General features: G+C 38.4%; 1 protein-coding gene across 5 annotated transcripts in view; it reads right to left on the bottom strand.

The window, feature by feature from the left end:
- Positions 1 to 2,307: 2,307 nt before the first annotated feature.
- The window catches only part of Egf (epidermal growth factor), a 91,935-nt gene continuing 82,253 nt past the window's right edge, over positions 2,308 to 11,989 (bottom strand). For all 5 annotated transcript variants that reach the window (XM_074041531.1, XM_074041532.1, XM_074041533.1 and 2 more), the window contains 3 exons: positions 10,783 to 10,950; positions 8,337 to 8,454; positions 2,308 to 5,438 (listed from right to left, as the gene is read on the bottom strand). In XM_074041531.1, the coding sequence (XP_073897632.1) occupies positions 5,307 to 5,438; positions 8,337 to 8,454; positions 10,783 to 10,950 (418 nt within the window). In that variant the 3' untranslated portion in view covers positions 2,308 to 5,306. The remainder of the gene's footprint in view (positions 5,439 to 8,336; positions 8,455 to 10,782; positions 10,951 to 11,989) is intronic.

The raw sequence follows: 11,989 nt of genomic DNA, 5'->3' as shown, positions 1-11,989 counted from the left end.
AATAGTGCCTCAATAAACATGGGTGTGCAGGTGCCTCTGGAGTAACAGTCTTTTGGGTATATCCCCAAGAGTGCTATTGCTGGATCAAATGGTAGATCAATGTCTAGCTTTTTAAGTAGCCTCCAAGTTTTTTTCCAGAGTGGTTGTACTAGTTTACATTCCCACCAACAGTGTAAAAGGGTTCCTTTTTCCCCACATCCTCGCCAACACCTGTTGTTGGTGGTGTTGCTGATGATGGCTATTCTAACAGGGTGGAATATTAGTGTGGTTTTAATTTGCATTTCCTTTATTGCTAGAGATGGTGAGCATTTTTTCATGTGTTTTTTTACCATTTGAATTTCTTCTATTGAGAAAGTTCTGTTTAGTTCACTTGCCCATTTCTTTATTGGTTCATTAGTTTTAGGAGAATTTAGTTTTTTAAGTTCCCTATATATTCTGGTTATCAGTCCTTTGTCTGATGTATAATTGGCAAATATTTTCTCCCACTCTGTGGGTGTTCTCTTCAGTTTAGAGACCATTTCTTTTGATGAACAGAAGCTTTTTAGTTTTATGAGGTCCCATTTATCTATGCTCTCTCTTAGTTGCTGTGCTGCTGGGGTTTCATTGAGAAAGTTCTTACCTATACCTACTAACTCCAGAGTATTTCCTACTCTTTCCTGTATCAACTTTAGAGTTTGGGAGTCTGATATTAAGATCCTTGATCCATTTTGAGTTAATATTGGTATAGGGTGATATACATGGATCTAGTTTCAATTTTTGCAGACTGCTAACCAGTTTTCCCAGCAGTTTTTGTTGAAGAGGCTGCTATTTCTCCATCGTATATTTTTAGAGCCTTTGTCAAAGACAAGTTGGTTATAGTTGTGTGGCTTCATATCTGGGTCCTCTATTCTGTTCCACTGGTCTTCATGTCTGTTTTTGTGCCAGTACCATGCTGTTTTTATTGTTATTGCTTTGTAATATAGTTTGAAGTCAGCTATTGTGATACCTCCTGCTTTATTCTTTTGACTGAGTGTTGCCTTGGCTATTCGTGGCCTCTTGTGTTTCCATATAAATTTCACAGTAGATTTTTCAATCGCTTTAGTGAATGTCATTGGAATTTTGATGGGAATTTCACTAAACATGTAGATTTCTTTTGGGAGTATCGACATTTTTACTATGTTGATTCTACCAATCCATGAGCATGGGAGATCTCTCCACTTTCTATAGTCTTCCTCAGTCTCTTTCTTCAGAAGTGTATAGTTTTCCTTGTAGAGGTCACTCACATCTTTTGTTAGGTTTACACTTAGGTATTTGATTTTTTTTGCGGCTATTGTAAATGGAATTGTTTTCATACATTCTTGATGAAATGCTTTTTTAAACTTGTATTTTTAAATAAAGGGAAAGATTTCTCATGGAGCTGAGAAGCTGAAAGGAAGAAGACATTTCTTTAGGGTGACTTCTTGACTAAAGAACACAAAGTATGTTTTTCCTTTGGTCTGACCAGGGAGCTGGGGGAGGGGGAGTGGCCAGACCATGTGCTTAAAATGGTGCCAATTTCTAAGGTATCAGAGTCATTAAAAGCTCAAAGGAAACAGGGATTTTTCTGGTTCAAAGATAGTGTTATGTTTTGGGTTCTCATGCTCTCACATCATTTCTTTAGTTATCATTGAAATTCTAAAAGAGGTGCTAATGTACAAAAATGTAATCCAATCCCTCAAGGCTTCAATAATGCTCATTTTTGGAGAAAGAAAAAATATTCAGACTCAAGGAAAGAAAAACATGAGGAAATTATGGCTATTATTTTTCTGAAGGAATTTCACTCACCACACATAAAAGATGGCACTTCTGATCCTCCAGGATATTAATTGTTAATTAAAGCAAAACCAAATTCACAAAAAGCTCAATTAGCTGGGAAAGGTGGCTGATGGAATAATTAATATGCACAAATGTCAAGTCATCCTCACTATCATGAAATCTTTACCAACATTTCTATGAAGCATCTATTTGAAAACACACACATGGATTCCTCTTTATTCTGATTTCTGGAATAACTAAAGTCCAAGGAGGAGAGATGAAAGATAAAGTCAAGCAAAGGACTGGTTAGGACACAATTTCAATAATCCAAAGTCCCAAACACCCAGTTACTTATCAGGCAGGTTGTATTGGCTACAGGGAAAATATTTAGTTATAATACCACATGAAATTTTATTTTATAAAATTAGTATTGCAGATTTCAAGTATTTTTTTAAAAAGAGTTACAATAGCAAGCTTAGCAAATCACTTTGATTTAACGCTAATTAACTAGTTGACAAAGTATACAATAAAATGTTGATGTCTTATGGTGATTTTATTTAAATAATTATAAGTTGATTGCTATCCATAATGAACATAAATCTGGAAACTTGCTTACAATCTCATATTTGAAAATAAGCAAAAATTCTGTGTGAACACATAAAGAGAACATTCACCATTTTCATTGGGAAAAGGTTTCCAAGAGAAAAAGAGCAATAATGACCGAGAAGCACTAAAGTCTTTGGGGAATGGTTTCAAAAATTAAGTATTTTCATACAAAGATTTCCAAATATAAAAATAAGTGTTCTAATTCTGAAGAGATCAGGTTCTAGGTTGCTAAATAAAAATTAATTTATTACAATCCATTATGCAAAATGACCAGCATGGACCATTCAAATGGTAAATTCAATGCATACAATGTATCTTAACAATAATTGTAATATTCCAACCATTTTGAGAAATTGAGCTAACATTTCCATCCAAATCAAAGAAGTTACTTTGCAACTGACCAAGCTAGTCTATCACCTGCTTTAACTTCAGATTTCCATGGAGGCTGCAAGGAAAACAAACCAAATATCTATTGAAGACAGCACAATTTACAAAGAAATTTTGGTCTCTAATGAATTACCTACTGATTCTCCTGATTTCTCTTATTTGAGAATCTTCTGTGTGTCTTCTTAAAGAAAGAAACAAAAGCACAGCTATGCATCTGTCTCCAGGACATGGACTGATTAGCCACAGAGATGAAGGGACCAAAATCTATAGTATTCTATTTTTTGAAAGGAAATATACTATCTATCCACATGGTTTGTTCTTGACCTTCCTTTTAATTCAAATTTTCACTAAGGTGGCTCCCTTAAGCATGGTAGGTCTGGGGCCCTTTGTTGCCATAATGGATTAGCTGACTGGAGAGAATGGGACTTCTAGACCCCCACAGCAAGGGCCATTCCCTGTAGGAGGGTAAATGAAAGCTTCTCTCCATTAATTGAGGACCAGATTCCTTATCATTGGATGATGGGATCCAGTAGCCTTGCTCTATGCTCAGGCCATCTATGTGGGGATCCTATCTCCACAAAGACAGTTGCACTGTCCCTATACAAAGAAGAAGAAAGAAAGGAGGGAGGAGAAAGGAGGAGAAGAAGGTGGCAGAGATAAGGAGGAAAAGAAATTTCATATTCACATCATTCATAATGTCCACCAAAAGAGACCCTTTAATAGTGACTGGAGAAGGAAATCCAAAGGAAATTAATTCTCAAACTATTCTGGACTCAATTTAAAAAAATTAAAATAGTCTTACTGGTTGAGATGATCCAAAGAATTATGCTACCTGATATCACACTAGCTTTCTCTGTACTTCCTATCTCCTCATCTGGGCCATAAGTGACTTGCGAACAAAGCTCAGGTTTTAAGCATACTGTATTCCTTTCTCCCAGCAGGTTCACTGCCCCAGCATTGGGCTCTTCACTTAACCTGTGCTAGCTGACATTGGGTATGGTCAATGAAAACGCTCTGTAGACTGCTACTACTGTGTTTTTCTGGGCTTTCCAGTGGCACAGAAGGGATTTACCCAGAATCAAAGTTGGTCTTTTTCTCCTTCCCTTCCTCTCAACCTCTATGGGTACTTTCACCCCAATCAGCTATGAGACAGCTGGACATGATGGGGATGTGATCACTCACATGGGAGACAGTTAGACAAGCAGCTCACAGAAAATGGGTCAAAACGTTTGCAGTAGAGTGCACAAAAAAGTAGACATTTTAATCTATCCCTGAGTGCCACCTAACCATAATGAGTCCTTAGTTCTCTATGTATAATCACATTTCTGTCAAATCCTGTCAGTTCTTGACTGACTTGCAAAATTATATGTACCTCTAAAGTAAATTACCTTTAATCTATTCTTTAACCTAAAGAATTATGTGCTTTTAACTGCTTAAGGAAAAGTAGTCTGGAACTACAAGACATCCTGGTACTCTCCAGTAATGCTATCAATAACAACAAAAACTCAAGCAACTACTGAAAATACTGAATATTTGAAGTATCCAAATACTTCAACAGTTATGGTATATAAAACTCTATTACCTGTAGTTTTCATATTCAATTCTTCAGTGTACCTTAATATCCAGGACTTGCTCAAATTAGGCAGTAAAGTTTTATTGAGTTCAGTATTTTGAGTTATATGACAACACATGTACAAGAGGGGAATTTAGAGTGAGTCTTCCAGAATGAGAAGCCTGTGTTCTCTCTATATAGAAATCTGAAGAGGAAGGTATACTGGAAAGTATGAAGGGAAACATCAGAAAATATAAGTGCAGTTGAGACTCACTGGCTCCTTTCATTAGTAGAGGAACTGTTTTTGTTGGCTCAAAGGTTCTCTAAGCCTTTCTAAAGGCTTATAACACAAAATTGTGTTCAACGATGACCTCTGGGTTTTGAAGAATGATGATATCTGTGACTCAAGGCCATGAGATTTATCATAATGCAACTCTTGGCAAAAGTATTATACAAAGATATTCGATTCCATTTCTACCTGAAGCAGATTGAGTTTCAGAATAGTTTGAGAATCTGGGTTGATTTTATGATCCTTCTGTGGCCTGGCTAGACTGCATAGCCAGCCAATGGTCCATCTGAGGTCTAGCCCCTGATAAGACTCGAATACTCTGAAATCCTCAGGATAATCCCCAGATCAACTTATATCCATGGAACCCTTCCCACTAGACATGAACACATTTACTTGTAACCATTTATAATTTCACAAGAACTCCACTTACAGCTACTAATATAGATCCTAAGAATGACTTCAAGCCCTACCTAATTCAAAGTAAGGAGACACTCACTGTGAACTTGCTCAGAGTGAACTAGCAGTCTGCTAGTGACTAGAGTTTCCAGTGAGCATGGTAACCTCATACAAGACAGAAATGCAGTCCAAATTTGTTTCTCTAAAATCCTATGGCATTTCAATACAGCCCATCTGCTCCCATACTTATACAATTTTAATCATTGTTTTTGGGGTTAGATGAGACTTTTCACTGGAGAACACTCAGGATCCAGGTAAAGATAACCATTCACCAGGCTCCAGAGAGGAAAAGTGGACATCTGCTTCCTGGCCATTCTTTGCAGCCATAGGCTGTCTCCCATTCCTGAGGTCTTGGTGTTCTTCTATGGCCACAAACTACAGAGAAGAAAAGGGAGACAGAGAATATTGTTAGAATTCACAAGCCATTTAAATACACATTAATTAAAGCCTATGGCTTTGTCACTTTCCTGTGGAAGGTGAAAGTTGGAAGAAAGGCCTTATCAATCTTACCTCTCTGGCTAATAAAAGATTCCATTATTAAGTAAACTGTGTTATTTTCTATTAAAGCAACTATGCACTACCAATATCTTTACTGAAAAATCTGTTCTAATTCTGGAATCCCAACTTTTGGATCATGAATTCCTGGGGGCCACTGTTTTATTGTAATACAAGAATCATTAAGTATTCTAAGCATTGCTCATTCCCAGACAAAATACACACTCGCAAAATTCATTTAAACATGCAACCAAGTTCTGAGTGATTTGAGCCACAAATAGGTACTAACAGCTAAAAGTACAACTACTATTTTGCAGGGATCCATTAAATGTTCCATCGTGGTTCAATAGCTTGGGAACCAGAATTCTAAAAGAGAGGCCCAGACAACAAACACATTTCCTCTATTTAACAAAGTGATTGTTTTTGTCATTATTTTGATTGTCCAAAACTGGGCACTCACAATGCAGGCTGAGCAGAGCAGAGTGCACTGACCTGCACTCAGTCTGTGTAGGTTGGATATTGAAATAGATCAGACATAAAGGGAAAGAAAAAGCTGGGCACCGGCAGTTCACACCTATAATCCTAGCTACTCAGGAGGCAGAGATAGGAGGATCATGGTTTGAAGCCAGCCTGGGTAAATAGTGTGAGAGACCCTATCTCGAAAAAACCCATCAGGAAACAGGGTTGGTGGAGTGGCTCAATGCGTAGGCCCCGAGTTCAAACCCTAGTACCACACACACACACAAAAAAAAAAAAAAAAAAAGGAAAGAAAAGAAGTAGCCCATGCTCTGGGATAAAGGATGCAGACTGGTGAAGTCCTTCCTTGTCAATCAGTAAACCAGGGTTATGCTCAGAAGTTCTGACTGGTCAGGCCTCATTGGTTTGGAAAGGGACTCTCCACAATAAGGAGCTCAGAACCTAAGGGAAAGGGAAGAGGGGGGAAATCTCAGTGTTTCTCACTGAGAAAATGTAGAAGGGATGATGAGTAGAGTAGAGATGGGAAGGAAACGCTGGTAATGAAAGGCGAATCATATGAACGTGCGTTTTGCATTTTCTTATTTTCTACTACACTATTCCCCCTTTGTCTCCTCCTTAATGATCTCTGTACAGCAGCACATTGCAAAATCAATTCGGGACCTGCTGGATAAGACACAGGCCCATGATTTCTGGCTCCAATCAAAATGAGCATTGCAAAATTTCCAATCCTGTGCCTCTCTGCCAGAAGCATACAGGCCCTGGAATCCTGGGTTGAGATGGGGAAAGCAGCTGATGGAACCATATTTGTTTCTGCTGTTCTCCTCCCAGTTTGGGTGCTAGCTCTCTCCTGTTCCCTCTGGTATTGCTGTAGCAGTTGGTGTGGATGACAGTTATGATGGCTGGGGAGGACAGAGCTCAACAGCCTGGGCTTCTTAACACAGCTCAGAGCCAACAAGCTGCTCCCCACAGCAGCAAACATTTTTGACCTGTTTTTTTTTCTTCTAAACACATACACAGATTGTATTTCTCCTTCTTTCCCATGATTTAAAGGTGATGAACTAAAACTACAATCAAAAATCTGAATGAAATACCACCATAATAGCTGCCAAACACAACCTGGGTAATTGAGGAGCCCATGATGTCATGAAGCCTCTAAGATAAGCACATTACACACTTATGGCATTTATAGAGATAGAAGAGACAGACAGAGCATCTACTCCAAGCTCCTAGGTGTACAGAAAAGGAAGCAGAGGTCCACAGGAGTTAAAGGGCTTACTAAAGACTTGTAAGATAGTAAGGCTGGGACTCATGTTTCTTATTTTATTTCTGTACTTAAGTTCAACCACAAAATAATGCCTATAACAGATAGAAACAGATGGCCACCTGTTAGAGCTCAGCCACAAGAAAGCTGTTCTCTGGGAACGCACAGTGAAGTGGAGGCTGGGGAGTGGGGGAGATGATGTGGAAAGGATACTAACACTGTCTTGCCCCTCCATAACCTTCTTTGACAGTTCTCTAAGGCTCCAGGTTTTCATTGTCCTGCTTCATATTCCAGCCTTTTCCACAGTGTGTACCACAAATAACACCAACAGCACACAGCTTAGCTCTGACAGATTTCCAGAAAGGGAAATTCCCTTTAGAGAGTCTTAGCCTATCCAGAGTGCACCTTCTAGTGGCCCAAGGTCAACTACTGAAGTGGGTAATGCACAGTCCCACTATGCAATTTGGAAAATACCTAGGGTTGACAGATAAAATACAGAACATCCAATTGGCAAACACAAATTTGATGTTGAGTTCAACTTGAACATTCGTTATAAATATCAGTTTAAGCATCCTGCATTTTTATTTGTTGAATCTGACAACTATTTTGCTACTGAAGTTTAGAGGCTTAAAAATGTGTATGAGAAAAGAAATGCCAAGAAATCTAGGGACATAATCTTATGTTTTAAACATATCCATCTGAAATTTGAAAAAACTTCTAGAGAAACTATATAAAAATTGAGGAAAAACTTCACATAACACATTAAAATCTAAGTTAAGGAAAAAGGTTTACGATAGCAAAAACTTCCCTGTGCTACTTATGTCATTAAGTTATGGTGCTATTTTAACTCATCTGATTCCTTTAATTTAAGGACTCCTCACTCTCCCAACCTTCCCAGCTGGTGTGGTGCTGGCTAATACTGACACAAGGTGGAAGCTATAACAGACTTCTGTTGCTCTGATCTCAGTGAACGATGAGAAAAAATGAACTGGGATTCATATCAAACCAATTCCTAGATTCATCTACTTTGATCACATTACCCAAGGTTGGGGACAAGAAGACATCCCAGCCTCACTGTTGGTAGGCCTTCTACTGCTCCCATTTTGGCTTGATTCTTCATACGGGTTCTTTGGGTTTTTCAATGACAGCTTGTGGGTCCTGAGATAAAACGAAAATTTGAGACAATCTCAAACGAAAACGAAAACAAAGCAATCAGCCCCCCTCAGTAATGGTCAGGAACAACTATCTTGTCAAATTAAATCTATCGATAGTACACATGTAGTCAAGCCCTGAAACTTTGCAGCTACACTGATCAATGCTGTGAAGAAAATAGTCATAGATTTGCTGGCAGTGAATTTTACAACTCTGGATCTATTTCAATGAAAAGAAACATAAAGGATTCTGATGAGATTTCTTTTTGAAGCAATAGTCCTTATCACTTTTGATTTCAGAAATATGGAAGTCAGAAGCTGTAGACATTCTGATTTTTATATAAAGACTCTAGTTATCTTTCAGCTGAGCTGGTCTTCAAATCCCAAGTCAATGAGCTTTGGGTACAGCTCAGCGATAGAAGGCTTGTCTTGCACATGCTATGTCCTGGGTTTCATCCCCAATCTGCTATCCAAGTCATAAAAGCCAGTAATGTGCCTATAGCTTTCAATCCAGTCTCTGAAAAACATCAATAGATTCCTTTTTTTCTATATTATTTGTCAAACATCTATCTTTCTTTTGGCATTCTGTCCAATGAGAAGAACTGTTGATTATTCAATATTCTTTCTACAAACATTCAAGCTCCTGATTAAACACCTTGCTAAAAAAGTTCACTCTTACTGATGGGCCACTAAATTAAAATTTCAAGTTTGTGTCTGAGAATTTTGCCTGTCTGGAAGTGATACAAAAGGTCTTAGAGTAAATGGCTCTTGTTGAGAAGACTGTCAGCCATAGAAAACTATAATAGCAATAACAGATAGCACTTATTAAATACAATATGCTAGCCTACACTAAAATCTTTACTTAGACTAATGTAATCTTACAGTAACCCTTGAAATAAGTACTATTTTTGTCCATATTTTATAGCAAAGGCAAGTAATGAATATAGATGTCAGAAAACATGTGTTGTTACTTAGGCACTACCTGGGATTTGAACATGTACAATCTGATTCCAGAGCCCAAGCTCTTCCCCTCTACACTAGGATATAGCATGATCTCAGGTGAGAGCATCTTTGCTGATTTTGCTGAATTTTCCAGAATATACGATAGTTGCCACTTAAGTAGTTGTGCAGTACCTGTAAATATGGTTAGATTTTATCTGCAGATGGCAGCACACAGTCTGCACATTCCCAGAGAATTGGGACTTGTGAGTTAAGTGGGTCTTAGGTTCTTAGCCATAAAATGGTACAATTGAACTAGATAATCCTATAAAGTCCCCTTCAGTCCAAGTTTTGTGACTTACTGATTTTATACAGCAAAAACCTTAACAGTACATGAAATCTTTTTCCAATATTGATGACCCTACTTTTCAAGGACATAGAAAATGAGCAGGTGTCCATACCTTCAGCCTAATGTAGTGTTATTATTTATTTTAGAAATTAAGTATATGTTATTGTTCCATAGTTTTTAACTTTAAATTATTGAAAACACAAAATCCAAAGACCAGAGACTTCCTTCCAAGTTAGGAAAGATAATGATTTTCCTTAACAAAAGGCAATATTTTACTCAGTGGAAGACAGCCACAAAAGACTTACAGCTACACTGGCTTTGTGGGTAGAGAAATGGGATGCTAGAAGGATAAAGTGAAATGAAAATAAAAGCATTATATTGAAAAACTACATATGAACTGAGGATGTAGCTTAGTGGTAGAGTGCTTGCCGAGTGTCTGCAAGGTCCTTGGTTAGATCCCTAGCACTGCAAAAATAAATACGTACATACATACATACATACATAACACTGTGTGTGGAATGGAACAAGGAAAAGTAAAAGTGATGTTTTAGGGTGGTGAAATCTTTGGCCTTAAAGAAAAACAATTGCTATTCTTTTAAATGTTTTCAGTGTATAGACAAAGTTCATCCCAAGGAGGCAGGTGTTCCCACTAGAAGGGACTTAGAAAGGCTTAAAGTAGGCCAGATGCTGGTGGCTCACACCTGTAATCCTATCTACTTGGGAGGCTGAGACCAGGAGGATCAAGGTTTGAGGCCAGCCTGGGCAAAAAAAAAAGTTTGCATGACCCCCATCTCAGTGGAAAAAAAAAAAAAAAGCTTAGCATAGTGGTGTACAACTCTCATTCTAGTGATGGTGTAAAACAAGAGAATCACCGTCCAGGACAGCTGAGCATAAAGTGAGACCTTAGCTCTAAAATTACCAGAGCAAAAAGGGCTGGAGATGTGGTTCAAGTGGTACAGTACTTGCCTAGCAATCACAAAGACCTGGGTTCAAACCCCAGTACCTCCAAAAAAAAGGCTTAAAGTACCAATGGAAAGAAAGGATTACCTGTAGTAGTGAGCCCCCCACACCCCTAGGAGAAGCAGCAGGACCAGTAGGACCACACAGACAGCCACCACGGTGATGTCCCGCTCCTGCCTGTGGCTGGCATGGCGTAGTTCCCACCATTTCAAGTCTCGGTGCTGACATCGCTCCCCAACGTAGCCAACAACACAGCTGTGACAACATACAAACAGATGTCATCAGAGGCCCTAGCCAAAAACACTTGGTATTTTTCAGACTCAATATCCAGCTGCCTCTCAATTTCTGCATTTCCAGACTCAGTTCGAAGTCTACAGAAAATCCATCAGAGGTCAGATGAAAGCACTGTGATTTGCACCTTAATGCAGCGTAGGCTTCCCTCTTCCCTCAGTTTGTCCTGGAATTGATGGGGGATTATTTGCATGCTGCCTCTATAAAGCATTACAGAACATTGATTAAAGATAAATTCCTCTTAAGCTTAAGTCCTAAGAAGCCACCTTTTAAAACCAACACAAAGCATTCTGCCCTATGATTCAAGGGAGTTTTGGAAATAAACGTTTGGCCGGAGTGCAGTGAGCACAGGTCAAAAGAAGGAAGACTCTGAAGGCAGAGTCCCTCACTGGAGACCAGGCTATAAAAGAAAAATGCAACCTGTACAAAAACCAACTCCAAATGAATCAAAGATCTGAATTGTAAGATCCAAAATTTTGAAACTACCATAGGGAAAACTCCAGAAGATACAGGCATAGGTAATTATTTTCTGAATAGGACACAAATTGCCCAGGAAATAGGAGCAAGAATTGACAGAAGGGACTGATGTGCAAAAAAAAAAAAAAAAAAAAAAAAAAAGTTTCTACACATCAAAAGAAACAGGAGAACTAAGAAACAACTCACAGAATGGGAGAAAATCTTCACCAGCTATTCAACAGATAAGGGATTAATATCCAGAATATATAAACAGCTCAAAAGACTAAACAGCAAAAGATTACAAGTAGTCCCTGGACAGGCAGCACAACCTAAATATTGTTGAAAGAATAGTTCTTCCTCTTCTTCTTTCTTTCTTTTTCTTTTTAATCACCACTGGCCTAACGGAAAAGGCCTCAATGGTAATGCACAAGCATTTGCCTGTTTTCTCCAAGGGGAAAAACTCTTTGGAGGGGGAAAAGGGACATTCATGTCCAAACACCCTACTGTCTAATGAATGAAATTATTACTAGGGACCCTTTAGATAAGT

The sequence above is a fragment of the Castor canadensis genome, chromosome 9 (genome assembly GCF_047511655.1).
Source record: "Castor canadensis chromosome 9, mCasCan1.hap1v2, whole genome shotgun sequence".
NCBI classification, from domain to species: domain Eukaryota; kingdom Metazoa; phylum Chordata; class Mammalia; order Rodentia; family Castoridae; genus Castor; species Castor canadensis.
This window is presented reverse-complemented; position numbering and strand designations above follow the sequence as displayed.